General features: G+C 24.5%; 1 protein-coding gene across 2 annotated transcripts; it reads right to left on the bottom strand.

Annotated features, from left to right (window-relative positions):
- Nucleotides 1-7,581: 7,581 nt before the first annotated feature.
- On the bottom strand, nt 7,582-21,371 carry LOC132926808 (phosphatidylglycerophosphatase and protein-tyrosine phosphatase 1). 2 transcript variants are annotated; one of them, XM_060991216.1, is made up of 6 exons: nt 21,044-21,370; nt 17,484-17,637; nt 17,159-17,239; nt 14,009-14,200; nt 13,800-13,905; nt 7,582-8,059 (listed from the first exon to the last, which is right to left on the bottom strand). In XM_060991216.1, exons 2-6 carry the CDS (start codon nt 17,619-17,621, stop codon nt 8,046-8,048), a joined length of 531 nt encoding a protein of 176 aa, XP_060847199.1. In that variant the 5' UTR covers nt 17,622-17,637; nt 21,044-21,370; the 3' UTR covers nt 7,582-8,045. The 2 variants fall into 2 exon arrangements, with proteins under 2 accessions (XP_060847199.1, XP_060847198.1); XM_060991215.1 differs by lacking the exon at nt 7,582-8,059 and adding an exon at nt 11,799-13,709 and having other exon boundaries at nt 21,044-21,371.

The raw sequence follows: 21,371 nt of genomic DNA on the forward strand, positions 1-21,371 counted from the left end.
ATATAAGTAATATAGGTATACGAGTATATATATATATATTCATGTACATAATACATATATGTACCACGTATATGCGAACGGAAAATCGGGCGATTATCTGACGATATTTTTTAGGGTTTGAACATTTTATATTTTTCTATATCGAAATTCCTACATTTGAAAATGTTTTCGTTTATTCGTTCTAGCGATATATTTTAAAAGTATTTTGCTGTTTAATATTGAAAATGTATTCAAAACGTATGTAACATATCAATATAATATTGTATATAATATAATAATGCATACGTGAAGAAAGTATGCCGGTTACTTAATTAAAATAAAAACATTTTGCATATATCATTATGTTTATATAATTTTCAGTTTTTACTTATACTAATTGCTTATAAAATATACATACCAGTCAAGTTATACTGCTAACGTTCAGTATTATAAGAAACGTAATAATAACGTATTATATCAGTGGAATTGGTACAAAATAATAATTTTAAAAAAAGAAATTAATTTTTAAATGACAATATTGTGTCTAAAATGTTTACGATTATTTAATAGAGTATTAACATTTTAATAATTATTATATAGTATTATAAATTATAATACATATATATATATATATATATATAGGTAAATAGTAATTATAATTAAAGTATAATAAACCTTTTGGACGATATAACTAATAACTTACATCATAGAATGTGAAATGCGTATATGTATCAGTAGCTTCGTGTATAGGCCTTTTATTCCTTCAACAGTCTTCACGTTTTGATATATTTTATAACACTTATAAAATAATTACGATTAATAATATAGAAGGGATCAGCCTTCTTGCGCGTTGCCGAATGTGCCGAACGATAAGCTACAAAATAATATTTATTTTGATTTTTTATACCATGAATAAAATTAATTTTTTCTTTTACAAAGAATATACATATTGGGCTCACAGATACGTCGTATAACGTGCCGTATGGCTCATATCGTATTGTGATTGATCAAGGTAATCATGGTATCATTCTTTAACCATGATCTACCAGAAACTTCCTAGAGTTGGGACGAGATAAACATTGAACACCGCACTACGGCAAGCGACATAGCTGCATGTAAACTATCTGCTTTATGTAGATTGTAGATACATTTTAAATTTATATGTTTAAACTCCAATTTATTTATGTTAAACCTTCAAATCGCAAATATTTATTTTCGTTATTATCTATTTAATTTATATACCTTTATGAAAGATAGTAAAAGTCGTCAATTCACACTTTACAGAACGTCCACAGTGCAGCAACGTCACGTAAGAATATCTCATCAGTCATCACTATTTGTCTATTTATATAATCGCAATATTTACATAGACCGGCAACGCCTCACACCACGTCTACATCACTGATCAGTAACTATAAGTCGGAATGATCACCTACGGTTACTATTGGTATAACGGTGGTATCGATGGGGCATATGCCTTAATTTTGGGACGCTATTATAGGTATATAATGACGATGGCCTATCCATTCCTCATTATCTATGTATGTAGGTATACCTATATGATATAGGCTAATAGGCTAAATCGTTTTGTAATTTATCTACAATAAGCAATATTCCATATCATGTCCGGCGTCGAGGAATAGCACACTGCATTGCGTTAAATACGCACTTTTTCAAAGTCCTTACAGGTACCTAAATGTATTTTTTATGGTATTAATATTTACTTCAAGACTCGATGAATCTGTGAATTTTAGTTAATTAAAAACATTTAACTATTATACCACCAACGCCTATCGTGTTGATGGATACGATTTATTTCGCCACCGCTGTCATCTCGGCATCTCGCCGTCTTGGCGTTTGTGAATCGGATATTAACTATATAATAATATTATTTCGGTCTGAATTCGTCAGTCGCCCGCGGTCGTCGCTGTCGGCAGCACAATAGAACGACGTGTCGTACTGGTAGTATATTTAGCGCCGTGTAAACGCCTCAACGACCATGATAGATATACGAAAGACGACTCAAATTAGGGAGCATGACTTATCTCGATGTCCTTGCATCATATTCCCTAAATGTGTATGCACGATCACACACATTGTGCTCATGGTTTTTACCATCACCAACATTAAAATATACTTGGATCAACTGCACAACTGTTTGTCGCAATACCTCACGCAGTGGCGACAGTAAAGTCATCAGTTGACACCGATCTGGGCGATCTGTTCGATGTACCATGCGCCCAAAAGACCCTGGTGTTTGTAGCGAATAGTTTGGCCGGCGGTATATGATATTATGGAGGTCAACAAGTTTTAGCTGCATAAGTCATTTACGTGCAGATATAAAAAAAAATTGTGCACCCAACTGCAATAACCACTGCGACTGTCGTATCAAATAATGATAATCATAAAAAAAAATGTGATACCCACCCACCCGATCATCTATATCATAAATTTACGCCACTGAGCACACATTATTATCGTTCACTAAGGGTTAACGCTGTATTATTTATATACCCACCTGAGGCGATTTTGAAAAAAATCGTGCAGAACGATGCATTTGGGTAACGACTGCAGGCGCCCGTAGGCAGTTTACAGATGAGAACCAAAGCCCAATACTAGCATTATTTTCAACAATAGTTTTTAATATTATTATTTATTTAATTTTCAGTGCATTTTGCGATGAGAAACAATTTATTGTGGCGATCGAAGTAAAAACTGATCGGTCCCGTACAGTTCCTGTAATGCTGTTGAACATTTTGTCGATAACGAATAGTAAAAATGTAGACAGATAAAGATAAAAGGGCAATTTGTTGGCAGCTATTTTTGTATTTATCAGGTAAAATTTCAAAATCGATGATTCTTGAAAGGTCATTTTATATATAGCTAATAATTGAAAGTGTGTTGAAGCATATAATCATATAATTTTCTAGTATGTAGTTCAACTATAAACTATAAAGTCACGTGTGAATATGTGTATTTTTCTTTTTAAAATGTACACATTATAATATGACATCTTCGCTGTAGTGATAATAATAATAATAATAATAATATTGTATAACATATTCAAATATATCTAACTAATCAGTACTTAAATGTTATGAAAATTAAACTACAGCATGTATTGATCACTGATTATGTTAACCGAGGAAATTCAACATAATATCTATTACTGTAGGGAAATAAGTATTCTATTTCAATATCTTATACATTTTATATTATATTAGAATATAAACGTCGAGAGACTAAAAATAACTAGTAGTACTTAGTCGTATATCTAAACAAATTAGTTATAATTTTTTATAACCAACAGATAGTATTATATTTTGTTAGCTATTGAGTAATACACATGATGTAAAAAGACTGTTTTAGGCAGCCTTGTAACGCCTATAGGCTATAGGTATGTATATTAATTATATTAAATTATATTTATTTATAATAATATTATATGCAAAAACAAACAATGACATGTATATTATTATTTAATTAAACAAATTTATCTATTAATATGTACAATAATATACTGTATTTATTATTCACGGACAATTAATTCTCAACAACGTACATGGTACATACAAATAAGTATATAACTTAAAAGCACTCACGCATTCATCTAGATGTGTATTAATTAAATAAATATTCATAACTATTATTATTATTATTATACAAATTAGTGTGCATAGCGTGCATAAAATGTGCATATTTATAGGAATAGGCACCCAACGTTTTAATCTTATGAATGATAAGGCAGATCATAATATGTCATCATTAAATAAAGCATTGACCCGAGTTGAGAAAAACCTGTTTTTTTTAATAAAAAATTTCTGTAAAAAACATGTTTTTCGAACATTTGATCGTGGTTTTAAATGTGAATAAAAATGTGCATTTAATGGCTGTATAATCGTGCTCAATAAAATTAAGTAACTACTATAACAAGAAGTGACATTTTGTTATTTATTAAGTACTATTAGTACTTTATGAACTAATATTGAGAAATAAAGTAATAAATAATAATGTATTGGTAGGTAGTTTAACTACGTACGTATAATTGATCACAGTCCACAGACTAGCTAGAAAGTTAAAATTAAGTTTAAAAGTTACTTGTGTAATAACTTTATAACCGAATCAGTTGATTTTGATTCTTTAATAATTTACCGAAATTAACTCTTATTGGAAACGTGGATAAAAATTAATTATAACGGGCCATAATAAAAATAAGTTTATAGGTATTATGGTTCTCTGTAGTTTATTTATGGGCGTTCGTCGATGGGGAAACCGAACCAGGGACATGTACCCTCCCTACCGTGCTACAAAAAATTATCGATCCGGTCGAAGTGCTATGCGTTTATTTTGACTTTCCTCGCACTACAGACGATATTTAAAAGATAATTGGTCATTTTTAACAAATTGAATAGAAAAACAAAAATTTCTTCACGTGATTTTAGCTATCCATATAATCAAAAACAACTCTAAAGTATGATGTACCCCAATTCGGGCAAATTCATATTATCATATTTAAAATTAATAATAATTAAATGTATAAATAATTACATATTAAACAAAAATTTAAATTATGACACTATTTTTATAAATTTAAATCTATATATGTTTTAAAGTTTATATGCATTTAAATTTAAATTTATATTATTTTATTAATTGTCATGCAAAATGTAAGTATGATATTGGAATTATTACGTTATATATTAGTATATATAATTCGCTATCTTAATAGTCAATAATCAAGATACATGGGTACAATACTACAATCGTAAATTCGTAATAATCGTTGTAGCTCTACTACGTGCACTTTATAATATCTCCTCGTGATAATAAAATATACCTAATATACACATAGTAAAATCTATATCCATATTGTATAATCATTTTTACAGGCACAACACTTCTGAGTACCTGCAAATATGTATATGTATTTATATTATTTATATACTTATGTGCCCCATGTAGAGCCAAGGCCACCACCGATTTGTTTGCTACCAAATATTTGACTTTCTTCTAGATATTTTACAGAATCTCTGCCTTGTGCACAATGCACATGGAAAGGTAAGTGTTTCAAATGTTTCGATATACTTAGTACCTACTACCTACTGTCAATTTTTATGTTGTCTATATGACCAAACATTTTAAACACATCGACTACGTTATTGTATCATTATTATTGTAACATAAATAAGATCATTCCAAATAGTTTTTAATTAAAATACCCATGATCATTTGATTTTGTAGATTTATTCAATATTTTTATCAATAATTATTATATTGTAGCTTAATTAGTTTTATCATAGAAATTTGTCTACTTGACCTAGTTTCCAAATCTGTAATGAAGCCATGAAGGTGACTCACCTATATACCACACAGTAATAGGTAAGGTACCTATATAATCTACTTTTTTCATGTTCAGAATCGACGATGATCGTGGAATTGTTTTTACAACGCTTTTCTAAAATTAAGGTAGGCAAGTATGTAATTTTTAATATTATAATATTATATTCAAATCCTAAATCTATAATACCTGAATAAATTATAGATACAAAAGCATATTTAATTGCAGTTTTGCAATACGATGGATATAATATTCGTTTAGTTGTAATAGGTAGTACTAATAGGTAATGATTGTGCAACTATTAACTATAGTCTATATTGTTTGTCTGTCATCTTTAATAATTTTCAAAACAAATATATTACAATATCACGTGTTTAACTAACAAATTAGTAATTACACAAAATAATTAAATCGACCAGTCATGCTAAGTGCATTATAGTATAAGTCATGGATTTATGAAATACAAACAAAACATAGTTTCATTTAATTTCTGTTAGACGTATATAACTTAAAAATACAGGCACCTATTAAGTGCTTATTAGTTATTATCTAAATTTAATTGAACAATTAACTCAGATATTTCTGTATGTACATCATAGGTGTCACTCACGACTTATAAGATAAGAAAGTGAGTACTTGAATTTTGTTTATACCTATATATATATTTACTTCTCATTATTGTCAAATTAATAGGTTCGTATAATAAATATTATGTTAATAAAATCTGTTATTATGAGCAAAAATAATGATTCACAAATATTATACTATGCATAGGTGTATATAGTCATATAGATATATACCTACTTTAACACAGTTATTTTCCTTAACTATTAACGTTTACTAAATAAAGGCAAAAAAAATAATCATCAATAAATAAAAAAAAATTATATTATTCTATGTTGAATCTAGAGAGCTCTGCCTTTTACAGCTCACTTTACTCACCAACCCTCCTTCAATCTTTTTTTTCCAATTGAGAGTTTAAAGTTCAAGTAAAAAATAATATAAATATTCCTATCATCTTATCAAATACAATATTTCCAATTGATTTATTTTTCAATATGAACTTACAATAACTAGCACAACTATAACATCGTGAAAATGCAACGTATAATTGACCACGTATAAATAAATTATTATAAAATCATATTTTATAAAACATTTTATTAATATCACTATCGCCATGTTCAATAAATCTTTAAATTCTTATGAATATGCATTATTTTCAAGAAGTTTAATTTTTCCGTGGCAGCAGAAAGTGTTTGCAGACTTACACTTTTCATTTTTAATAGACGAAATATTACAATATCAAATTATTTCTATCATATCTCAATATCTAAATATACAGGACACAGGTGCATCTGCTTGTTCTTTTTCTATAGTTGTTTTTTTTTTATAATAAATTTTTTGTTGTTGCATACTTTGCGTTTTTAATTATTAATTTCTCAGATTGTATTACCTATTGTACTGCTCATCTTTTTTCGATTTTTCGTAACCCATAACCTTTATGACTTCATCTGATATGTGAAGCCCCTTTTTACCTATCTTGCAAACGAATTCTAATATTTGTTTTTATAGTAATTATAGAAACTATTTTAAAAATTGTTTGTATATAATAAAGAAAACCTAAAATAACCTAATATTATGATATGATACATTTTATAATTTAAAAACATTAAAAAAGTAGATAGTACTAAAAATATAAATAATCATAATATTATGACTTTATGATAAATAACATTGGTTTATCAAATATCGTATTATAATACTAAAAGGTTGAGAACGATAACCATATTTTATAATATAATAAACTGCACTTAATATTTAGAGTATACAAAATATGACTGCTGCAACTCTAATGAAGTAATTAATATGTAAGAGAAAATATGCTTTATTTTTTAATTTTTTTGAGGACTACAGGAGGATCGCAAGTGGCTAATAAAGAACCACTTTTTGAAAAATAAATACACAGTTGATTATACGTTGCATTATTTATAACTATTTTTAAATGTCACATGAAATATTAAATTTACTTATTTAATTAGTAAATTTGAGTACTTTTTTAAATAATTAACACTAACTAGTGTTAACACCTTATATCTACATTTTAGATTTTTTTCACTAAACAGTGAGTAAGAAAAACTAGAATTTTAAGAGATTAAACGTATTTCTTATATATACGTGTAAATACTAAATACGTTTGAAAGGGGTTGACCAAGGAATGCATAAAATAATGTAATGAATCAAAAGATCACAAATCGCAATAATGTTATTTTCATTGAACATTTTTCAGTTATATATTTCTTATTTCAGTTGAGCTGCACATAGATAAGTATTTCTAATACAAAATGATAATAATAAAAAAATACAGGTATATCGTATATAAAATAAAAATTATACAAAAAAAAAACAAGAAAATCTGGTCCAAGACTTGATTCGTTTCCTCTTCCGAATCCCCTACATTACACTCATACTATAGATTGTTGGGTATAGCTGGTACCGAATTTCTATTTTATTTGTTAGGAGTGGTTTCTGGTTTATGCAATGACGACAGCAGCAGCAGCAGCGGTCTGGTGCATATTGGGGCTCGCGTCTATAAGCGATTAATCTTCCTGGGAATATCATTATTTAGTTGGTTGTATTAGGTGCGAGCGCTGTTAATATTCTTAATCGGCCGTGATCAATAACAAAAAAAAAAAAGTTGTTTTTAATGGCTTCTGATGGTGTCGGTTCAGTGGATAATATCTAAAAACAAAAACCATCACTTTATAAGTAAATTGGTGCCTACTCGAAAGGAAGGTTTCAAAATGTCAGCGTGCGCCGTGCGAGTACATATTTTCCACCTACCTACCTAGTACCTGTACATATTAACTAAATAACCATGTACAATGACCTACCTAAATACAATATAAGTTGCTTGACCCCGCGGATGTGTACCTACCTTCGTTATTAATTAACTTATATTTTAATAAATATACCTATCAGGTTAGATAATTTGTTTCTTTATTTTAAATTATGATTTTAGCATGCCTACTTTAAATTATCTACGTCTCTAGGTAGGTACTTACCAGTTACCTATGTACATATCTTAATATCTATACGTATTCGAGTTTCACATAGGTACTGATACTGACATACACATTCACGTTTATGAGTAGTTATTTAAAATACACAAACATTAAACAACATATTATGTTTTATTATTTATAATATTTATAAATTATGAACTAATATTATACTACTATTAGGTACAATTAATTTAAACCACTTGTATTCATTTTCTTTTGGTTAAAATTAAAAATTACATCAATACAACATACATAAATACATCAATACATGCTTATAGGGGAGTCTTCATCTATTTATTCTAATTAATATTAAGTTTTATACGAATATTGATAAATTTGCATCAAATATATTATTATTGGTTTTAAATAACAAAATAAAATCCTGAAATGATATTAATATATGCTATCTGTAAAAAATTAAACTTTTGACACTTTTTCAACACAAATATTAGGCAGTGGCGTATCCAGAGAAACACCCCCCCTCACCCCCACTCAGCAATATTTGATTTTCAGTTGGCAGAATGAAAATTATTTTCGTCTGAATTAAGCTAAATTGCTTTTTAAAACGAAGAGAGGAAAATTAAATAAACTGTTAAAATCTTAATATTATTTAAACTCAATATATTTCCGTAACGGGTTATGAGTCGCAAAAACATAGTGAGACTCCGAGAGCCTGCACAATATAACTACCTAATGTCACGGCGGAAAGAGGTCCAAGCATTTTGGAGCACCCATTAAAAAGATAATAAGGCCAGTAAAAGAAATAACAAAAATATATATCATCAATGTCTATCATCGATAAGCTTGTCCCGCCCAGCATTGCATTTTTTTAACCGATTATGTATCATTCGTTAAAAATAATCTATTAGGTATTCAAATAATCGATTAATCGCATAGCCCTAAAAATAATAAAGATGTAATATATTGAGGTCATTATTCCGGATAAAAACTATCCTATCTTATGACGGAGGCAAAATTACACACATTGATCATAAATTTATCAAAATCAGTTGAGTAATTTTGGAATGCATCGAGAACGTATGATGTCGCACCCCAAATTTTTATGTAGCGATATATATATATATCTAAAATTCCAGTCGACCCTATACAATTGCATATATTTTTATGACTCCACAAAGGAAAAACTTATTCTCATTTCTTAGTATAACTTTATCAGGAAGTTTGGCCTCCCATGGACTCTAAAGTAATCTATTTACTTTTTTTTTTATCTATTTAGTAATTCACTCATCAACGCCCAGACCGAACCGCTGGGTCTAGAGACTTAAAATTTTTTACAGAGGTTCCTTAAGCAATTTAGGGTCGCGCTAAGAAAGGATTTTTCAAAATTCGACCTCTAAGGGGGTAAAAATGGGTTTTTTTATATAGCTATACATAATAATACATATAGAATTTTTTTTTAAATTTTAATAACTATATTTGTTATTTTTTCTAAGCGGTTGCTAGGATACTAAAAATATATCTAATTACTTTAGATATGTTTTTTTTTGTTTTGATTTAATTTTGTAATTAATAATTAACTTTATCGGACTAAATTTATGCCTATTGGTAAAACAATTTTCAAAATCGGTTCAGTAGATCCAGAGATTACCCCTAATAACGTCAAAAAACGGCTTCTCTTTATATAATAGTATAGATGATCAAATTAGTAGACTTCACTTTTTATTAAGCTTGTATTATTTAAATATTAACCCATTTAAATTTAAGAGTATTAATTAATAATTATTATAAGTAGGTATTATTCATTTAAAACTTGATATTATTTACCTATATATTATTATTATTATTATTATTGACAATATATTTTATTATATTAATTATTTATTAGTAGGAATTATTAATTTTACAACAGTAAATATTTTAGACGTAACCGCTTTCGTGATAAAAATACTAAAAGCCAATCATTAGCTTTGTTTTAAAAAATAACAACATTTGATTTTATAGTTTCAATTATGTTTATGAAAAATGCATTGTATAAAAACTCAAAGCACTCACAGAAAAGTTGGAAGCAAATAGAAATTGAATATAATTGATACAAATAACTATAATAGAAATAAATATTTTTGCGTGTATAAAAAAATTAATTAAGGCACTTATTAAAATAATTTTTTTCATTTTATGATAATTTAATAATAAATAATTAATGATGAATTAAAATAACTACCTGTTCTATATGTTTGTTGACTTTATTTTATTCTAATATGAATTAAAAATAATAAATTAGATATTTTTAGTATTTCTTACTTCAAATTTAACTGAAACTAAAAATTGAAACATAAGGTAATAAAGAAATTAAAAATGTATACTACTTATATAACTAAAGGTAATTTAATAGTTATCAAAAATTTGGTATTTCAAATTCTAGTAGGAAATTTTGTTCCGAGATCGTCTCTGCGTAGCTACTTAAGCATATTATTTTCATTATTAAACTGGTATAATGTGAGGGAAGTAAGAAATTATCACTAAAGCCATGGTTATAACAATTACCTATAACTTATGCAATTACAACAACAGGAATCTATATATCTAAAACTGAGTTTTTTATTTTATTTTATTTTAAATTATATTTTAATAATTTTTTAATTAAAACTACTAAAAAAACAAGTACTGAGATTAACTTCTAATAGAAATTAAAATAACAATAATTGTGTGTTTTGCATAACAGTGTAATTCAATCAAAAACAACACTATGGGTTTGGAATACTACTCTAATTATTATTAAATATTATTATTATTTAACAACCATATTATATATTATGAACATTTTGGTTTGACCAACTGACAACCTATCCAAAGGTCTAGAAAATACAGCGAGTGTTCCATATTCAATATTCATGTATTATAAACTGTTTATTAAATTTGTTAATTTTATAAATAATATATTTATTAGTTTAGATTTGTATTGGTATAGAGATTAAGGTAGATAATGAATAGATTAATCACAAAGTGAAAATTTATGTTACTCAATTAATCATTTATGTACCTAATTTATTTAAATATATAATATGTTTTTTATAAGTTATATAAGTATAATATAAGTTTTATACATATTAAAAACTTCTTAAAGTTTTTTAAACATTAAACACTTCATCCATTATATTATTTTAATGTTTTTAATAGATGGCCAATATCAAAGTATATTAGTATTTATTCGATCAATCAAAACAGCTAATTCATAATGCAAATACCAAATGTATCCACACTATATAAACCAATATTTTTATTTCTATTCAATCTTTACTATTTGTTTATTGCTTAATATTTTTCTCATCTGATTATTAATAATTAGTATGTATTAAATAGAATTTTACAATTCAGTTTTTATATTTCCCCTTTGTAGCTTGAAAATGTACATTGTTGTTTATTGTTCTTAATGTAGATTTTAGATATACATGCTGTTAGTTTAACATTTTTAAGTTTATTTAATACTTCTTACACCAATATTAATATCAAGCAAAACAAGAACCTTATACATTTTACGTTTGGATAATTAAACAATAAAACTCCACATTGAAAATATAATTTCATTAATTGCACATTCCACTTATAATTCTATTTTTAGCCTTTTAGAAGTAACATTGACAATAAATTATAATCTAAAGAACTCCATAAATACTTTCATTTTTAGCATACAATTATTTCCAACAATAATCAAACATTTTGTTAACAAATAAACACAACATAATATTAGCAATAATAATAGATAATTGAACATAAGGTACAAGATTATTGTCTAGTTGATAAATTTCAACAATAACTAAAAAGTACCTAGAACATTTTTTGGTATTTAAATTTTCTATAATATAATTTTCTCTCACCCATTTGAATAATTAACATTAACATATTTGTACGTTATAACTTAAAATTAATTTACTATTAATAAACTAAATGAAATAAGATAAATAAAATATATAAAATACATTTATAGGTAGTTGTATTTTCAAAACAGAGTAACTATTATGATAATGTATATTCAATAATGAGTATACTAAGTTTACTAATTGGATCTTAAAATATTTAAGTTGTTTGACAATAAAAATTTAAAATTTTTCTTAAAGAATACAAAAATTGTTGTTTATAAGTATATTTCTACTTAAAATAAAACAAACACCCAGTTAAATTATTCTAAATCAATTTCTTCCTAGTTGGTACATAGTAAACATTTAGTCAGCTTGTAAAATAGCAAATATTTTTGAGATAAATCGTTTACACTAAAAAAAATAATTTAATTTTAAGAATAAACGAAAATAAATAATATGTTTTGTACGTCAGTATAATAATCTAATAATAAAAGTATAATTCAGTATAATAAAAATCTTATAATTTTTTACCAGGAAATTTAAAAAGTATTAACAGAATTATACACAAATAATATGCATTTTTTCTATGACTCGATAATAAGTAATAACTAAGTAAAAATGAGTACTCGAAAAGAAAAATGTTTTGAAATTATCAACAATATATAAAATAATCTTAGAATAATAAATCAAAATATATTATTACATAGCTTTTATGATATTGTTATATCTTATATAAAAATTAATTCTATGTATAAAAAATTATTGTCATTGGATATATTATAAGTCTTCTAAGTAGTAATAATACAATTTAAAATCAAATCTATAATGAATATTCATTAAAATGAATGATAAAAAAAATAGGTGTATTATCAACAAACAAAATGTTTATCATTCATTCAGATTCTAAAATTGTACCCATCATTAAAATATTACTTTTTCCAACTAATTCCTTCCTACACAACATATCAGTTTCTCTAAAATAATTAAAAAGGTAAATAACATACAATATTAGTAACGAGATTTAAAAAATAACATAATCTAATTCATTAAAATGAATGTCAAATAAAATTTCAAAGAAATAAAATAACTAAATACACACAACCAAAAAAAAAATATAGCAAAATTATCACAGACTATCGAAAAAATAAACACTTCACCTTTAAAGGAATAATATAAATTAATAATAATAGAGGTGATAATAATAATAATAGTTATTAAAAATAATGTTAGAACCTTTCGAAAACAAGAGATGTAATAAAGGATTGAGCAACGCAATGAAATACACAGTAGGTTTAGAATTATAACTACTAGTTGAATCCTGAACTTATAATTATATAATACTCTCTTATAATATCTAATGTTAGTGATGTCCGTGATTATGAAGATATGTTGTTAATTACTCGAAATGTTAATATTCTAAAACGAGTAAATTGATTGTTATTGGTCATAGCGAGTAGATGTTTTAATTATTATCCATTTTGAAAGCATTAAATTTTTCTTTTACCACAGCTAAGGAAAATAATAAAAATTATTCAAATACAAAATAAAAAGAATATGTTTTTAATAAAATCATTTATTACATAATTTTATTTTAATTACCATCATAATATTTTTTAAGACTCTCCAATTGTTGGTTTCGTAACCAAATATGAGGTCGCTTGGATACAATATTTTCGATTGCTTGTTCAGGAGTCCAATTATGTTTCTAGAGACATAAATAATAAAAATTACAGCAATGATAAATTAAAAATTTCATAATAGTTTATAAAAGTAATAAGATAATACTAAAACATATTTTATATACATACAGACATTAAATAACAGCCCACAAGAGTCGCGCTACGAGTACGACCTGCCTTGCAATGTACATATACAGTATTTCCATCTTTCGAAACTGCTTCCATCACTGAAACACCTTGAATTAATTTTTCATGTGACGGAGTTTCAAAAATATCTTTGGTACTCAGCTGACAATGTTCTACTCCCATTTTTTTCCATTCCTGGAATAAAAAAAAAACTATTCAATATTGATTTTTAAAATCTAGACTAAACTAACAAATTTTTAATTTTATTATTTATTACATGTTTGAGCGTAGCTTATAAATGTACGGAATATTATTTTAAAATAAGTTGCATTGAGTTTAAAACAGAGTATACTAAATATGTATTAATTTAATAAGAATAAATGTTAAATAGTAGAAAAAAAAGTTTACTATCATTATTAACATAATATTTACAATTTTTAATGGTACACTTTCAATAAAATAAATCACCATACAGAAGTTAATGAAATTCAAATTAATTTCCATAAAAGAATATATTTTTAGTTCAATATAAAAATTAATCATTTGACATTGACATTCTAAATGTAACATAAGTCAATATCTTATCAATTACTTACTTAAGAGAACTCTATACCTGCGTGTGTTGTCTCTATCTTACACATGTAAACCATAGCAAAAACTGTTTTGTGCGGTATAGAACCACTTAGGCTGTAGTGATAATTATGACTCCATATTGATAAACAATATAGTTGAGAATATTATTTATGAAAATATCATTTTTAGTGTTTTAATATCAATAATACAAAATTAGTTCTTATTGTTTCAAAATCCATAATTTTTGTCTTTTTAAAATTTTGTAGTTCCAAAGTGGAAAAATTATTTCACAGCCAAATTTCTCTTTTTTATATGGTGAAAATGTCCTTTCTTAGTTTTGACTGTAGCCTTCTCATCTCTTTCCCCTGTAAAACAGTTTTCGCCATATTCTACATATTTTGTAAGACGGAAACAACACATGTGGGTATAGTGTCCTCTTATTGTAAAATTATGAAATTTATATTTCATACATAAACTAATAAGGTATGATTATAAGAAATTTTAAGATCTAAAGACTAGTATATGCATGACTATATATGACATTTTTTCAAGGTTAAAATTATTAGTGCAAAATTTACTAAAATTTAAGTATATAACCAACATCCTTTCAAATAACACTTTTAAAATTCAATAATTTAATATTATTAAAATAATATTATATTATTCAATTTAATTTTAGCACACATTAATACTTTTAATATATAAATCATAATGCTAAAAAAGTTAAAATTAATAGCTCAATCGTCACAATAAAACTAAATAAATGGTTTTTTCACAAAAAAAATATTATATCAAACAAATATTTAATGATCTATTGTATAAAATAATATTTAAATAATCTAGTATCATATCATTAAAATTTGGTACAAATCAATGTATAATGTATGTATAATACAATTATAATTAGTATATTGTTATATAAATATAACATTATGATATTTAAAAATATTTATGCTCCATACTCTAGATTAAATTGCCTAAATAACAAATTCACATAAACGTTCAAAATTTAAATTTGAAAATTTGGTACTAAACATTTTGTTTATTGATTTAAAGATATAACAAATGCATGATCCATAGCTTTAAGAAGATACCTTACCCACATAATATTTATAAGTGCATGATATAAAAAATGTATGTTCAACAGTTCTTGTTTAGATTAATTTGTCTAGCATTAGAGTGACTTAACCAAAAATTTTAAACTTAAAGGTAACAACATTTAGGGTTTATTTAAGAATTTTTCTATATTTTAATTTTGAAGCTTGTTATAAAAGTGTTAAATATTAAAATTTACAATTGCATGCAGTTTTAATATAAATAAGTATATAAAAAAACCCTTTAATAAACCATGTGTTACTTTAAAGTTTAATACTTGGTAAATTCACTTTTATATTAAAACTAATGAAGCTAATGAGAATATAAATTTTTTGCTCTTGTTAGGCGGGACAACAAATGCAGATAAAAATAACTCTTAATTAATAATACAGATATACTATACTGAGAAATAATTTTAACAGTTAACACTCATTAAAAAAAATTAATTAACATATTATATGAAAATATTAATTGTACATGATTTGAAACTACAAGTTACAAAAATTGTTTTCTTACTTAATGACAACATACATTTTCAATTTCCTATTCCCAAGCAAAATATTTGTTTGCAAATGAAACAAAAAATAAAATTTCAAATAAGTAATCAATAAGTTATAACTTATAAAAATTTAAAGTTACTCCATAGAATGTTGGTCCACTACTCTGCTCATCTTATAAATAATAAGTAATAATTTAAATATATTTCCTGGAAAATTTCTATACCAATGTTATCTGATATTTAAATGTCAAAAATTGTAATTATATATATCTAAGTGTAGATGATATAAAGTCATGAAAACATTAAAAAAAATAATAAGATTAGATAAGACAAAAAGATTCTGTTTAGTAATATTCAAATTAAAATATACGTTGTCATTAGAATTAGCAAAAACCTTAAAAATAATCAGTAAAAATATAATTTATTTATTACAGAGTGTACCTATATTAAAAATGTTATTCTGTTAAAACCCTCAATTATGTAAAAAAAAAAAATTTCCAAAAACACTAATACATTTTAAGATAATGAGCATTTACTGTAAAGAGAATCACTATATTAAACCTTACTTCTAAGTATGTAGCATTATAAATTAATTTCACATAAAAAATACATAATACATTACAATAATCATACACGTACTAATATAAAACTAATATAAAACATGAAATTCTATTCCTCTTGTGTAACAACTTATGTAGTATGTTTGTAAATAAGTATAATACTATTATTATTAGGTATCATATTCTATTTTTTAAATTACATATTTTTAATGAGATATACAGTAAAACTGATAACTATGTATACGTAATAAGTAACAACTCATTCGTTGATCACACAATAATTTAATTATTACAATTAATAATTAATTTAAAATGTTAAAATAAAAATAAAAACAACAAATATATTTTAAAATAATTTTTTGAATTAATATACATTTTTTTAATACAATTTGGCCAATCATACTTTATAGTGTTTAATAAACTTACATCTGGTTGAGGTGTAAAATGCTCTAGTTCATATGATTCATTCATTGATATTACACATCTGACATTTTCTTCATCAATTAACTACAAAAAATATTATTATTTTTAATAATAGATAATAATTTAACTAGAAGAAAACTGAGTTTTTATATATACTGATGACAATAACTTAATGTGGAATCAATAAATAAGCATTATTCATTAAGATAAAATTAGTAAATAAAAAAATAATAATTTGAAATAACTTATTCAGTATTAATTATTTTATCAATAATAGGTGATATACATATTTAGAATAGCTATGGTGAATGATAAATTAAATACATACTTTTTGGCTTATATTCCTGAATGGAAGTGCACCTAATATAACATTTTCATCAATTCGATCATACCAGTTGCGCTGTGTTACTTTTTCCATAAATACATTGTATAAAAGTGTCGGATAAAATGTAACACGGGCAAACATTGTTCAATCACAAAATCTGAAATTTAAAAGAGACTTATTATTTTATAATTCTAAAGATCAAACAAAAAATAAATTTATCTCTTTAAAGTTGCAACTTAAATAATATTTTAATTTTTAACACAGTTTAATGTATATTTCTAAAATAACAACTATTTAAAAAAAAATTGTTGAAATAAACCGTAAATCATTTTTACCATAACCTGCTAAACTTTGTCGTAATAAGAAAGAACCAAGAAAACTACAGACTACAGTCATAACTAAGGAAGGAAATTTTCACCACATAAAAAGGAGAACTTTAGCAGTAAAATATTTTTTTCAATATTGGGACAAAACATTTTTTTTCAAATTTTAAAAAGACAAAATTAATGAGTTTCGAAACAATAAGAACTTTTTTCATATTATTGATATCAAAAAAATAAAATAATGTTCTCAACTATATTATATATCAATTTGGAGTCTTAACTATCACTACAGCCTGAGTGGTTCTATCCCACATAAAACAATTTTTGCTATATTTTACTTCTGTAAGACGGAGACAACACAAGCGGGTGTAGTGTCTTTTTAAGTACAAAATATACTTTACCTGTTATTTTCCTAATCTTTCAGATATTCATGAAAAAAACCATACATAATATTTTATATAGTAAATACTCATTGTCTATTAGCTGACAATAATCTTCAAAATAGAATAATATTTAATTAATAATTTGACAAGTAACAAAAAATCCAAATAGACAATTGATTACTAATCTTCAAGTGAACAATATTGAATAAAACATAAAAATTTTAGGGTTTTACTATTAAATACAAAATAATAACAAAATATTAGTAACAGATTACTAGAACTGACTAAGATAATTCATTTGGAGGTGAAGTGTTATCAATTCATATTACAATCAAAGAAAAATCAAAAAATATCATAAATTATTTATAATAATAATGAAACAATATTATTAATTATTTTAAAATTTTAATAGATTCCAAACACTAATGGTTTTTTTTGTTTAATATAATGCAAAGAAATGTATTTAAATAAATATACTATATAATTTTGTACACGTGTTGTATTCTATCTGGGTATTTTGTATATGTCGTTTGAGAGAAAGATAGATTTTTGAAATGTAATTTTTTTTTTTTTTTGTCAATAAGATGAATCAAGAAAAATTAAATAATAATTTAAAAAATTGAACCATGAAAAATAATTAAAATGAATGGAAAGTATGATACACTTTAAAAAATGACAATTGTTTTACCAAATTGTTAAACATAGTAAGAACTTTATAAATCTTAATACGAGTACTTAAACACAAACAATTGAGTGCTTAAAGAGACACACGTAAAAGTAAAATGTAATATAAAGGTAACATTTATATGTACTTATAATTTTTTAAAAATGGCCAAAAAAATATATAAAATACCATATTATATAAAATGTCTAGAATAAACATATATTAATGATAACATTACATAAGTAATAACTGCAAACATTTTATCATTTTTATGAATAAATAATGAAATACCAAATATTTAGCTTCAAAAATCTTGTTATAAATTAAGTAAAATTATTTGAGAAACATTATAATAATTATATAAATCAACTATTAGGAATAAATAAATGTTTTAATAAATCATATCAAAAACTGCAAAGAAGAAATCCAAAAATGTTATTTTAAAATAATATAACTATTGTAATATTGTGAATTTTTTTTGGATAATACTGATATAGCATAAAACCCTGAATAAAAAATGTACTTTTTGTTGCTTCTAATGGAATGCTTGTCATTGTGTCATATATTCATCAGTCATTACTATTTATTCAAAGACTTATGAGTTATGAGATTTGTATTCAAGAGTTATTCGTATTATACTATTAATCTTAAAATCTATTAAAATTATTATGTTTTAATTGAAGTATTAGTCTTAGATTATGACATAGTTTATTATAATTAAAAAAATATATAATTTCAATATAATTTTAATTGTTATAGACATAACATATTTTATAAGATCTTTAATAATGGTAACAACTACACTATACCATCAAAGTCTGCTAAGTTTAGCTTATGACAAAATATATTTGTATGGTCATTTAGTATAAACATGTGAATAAATAAAAGCAGTTAATTTGAGTTTCAGTTATTTTTGTATTTACAAACATAATTTTTATATAATCATCATTAGTCATATACAGCATTATTCATAATATATGGTAGATTATGACGTGTAATTATTATGTCTGTCTTTATATCAACAATGGAGTAGCAGCATAGGCAAGAAACCAAAATAAATACACAACCGCCATAACAGCATATATTGACACAAACCTAAATGATAATTTTAGAAACAACATTAATATTTGCATTTAATGTAACAGAAGACTTGCACATAAAAGTCGCTCTAAAAATACCTATATAAATATTATGAAAATAATAGGTAAGTATCTACTAAGAATAATTTTTGTAAACTAAAATAAATATATATTAAAATTAATAACATCAAATAATATGCTTAGATTGTTTTATTTAGTACCTATCCATTTTTTTAAAAAATAAATAGCATAATACTTTATAACTATTTCACTAGTCTACATTCATTATTTTAAAACTCATTGTAAAAATATGTATAAATAATACATTTGTTTTATTGTTAAATGTTTTATAAATAAAATTGCCTATTATTCTAATCTAGGAAGTTAATTTAACTATTTTAAGTATTACAAATGTATCCTACTTAGATATTATATTTTTACTTAACTAATAATTTATGAAGTTTATTTGTATAATTCTAAAATATAATTAAAAAATTAGATTTCTGAAACAATACAATTATATAATGATGTGGTGCTTAAATTGTAAGAACTCAAGTGATTTAGGGGCTTATTGGACACATCAACATTTTTTTGATTGATATTTTTTGGAGATCTCTTTTAACAAAAAAGATTGTTGATGTATTGGAATAAATACCTATAACTTTAGAAATTAATGTATAATTAAGTTAGTAGCAATAAATAATACTTTTTAACTTTATTCCTATATGCATTTTTCAAATAAAAAAAATACAATAATTCAACAAGTTAGTACACTAAATCACAAGAGATAAAAAGGTAATTTCGTTTTTGTCTTAAGTCTTAATAATTTAACTTTAACATAATTTTAAATAGAAACATATGTTTGGATCTAAACATATGTTTAAATAATTTGTACAAAGAAATAATAAATAAAACTTAAATACCTTAATAATATATTTAAATAAATGAGTTTTCACATATAAATCTCAACTGAAAATATTAAGTCAGATATTATTATTTATTTGTGAATGAAAAGATAACCAAAAAAAGAATTGCTTCATAGTTTCATATTTTTAACTACCTACATTATGCTTACCTAATAAATATATTAATATTTAATAAAAGTATTACTTACATAAAATTAATTTAACTTGATATTTAACAAATAATTATTTTTTTTGAACTGCAGATAATTGCTATGTTCGAAAGTAGACCAATCAGTAATGAACTATTTGGTGGACTGTTGACTATCCGAAAAAAGTAGGTCTACGATATTTTATATTATTCAAAACGTACACTTTCGAATAGGATCTATTCTCTCCAGGAGAATAGTGTTATCGTAAAAACAAAACAGAAAAAATTTTTAGTGTTGGAGATAAATGTTACACAGATGATTCGTTTATCACGTTAGTAAGCCAACACGACAACAAAATATGTCGGAGGCAGCTGCTGCTGCAGAGAAA

Source organism: Rhopalosiphum padi, chromosome 3 (assembly GCF_020882245.1).
Source record: "Rhopalosiphum padi isolate XX-2018 chromosome 3, ASM2088224v1, whole genome shotgun sequence".
Taxonomy (NCBI): Eukaryota; Metazoa; Arthropoda; class Insecta; order Hemiptera; family Aphididae; genus Rhopalosiphum; species Rhopalosiphum padi.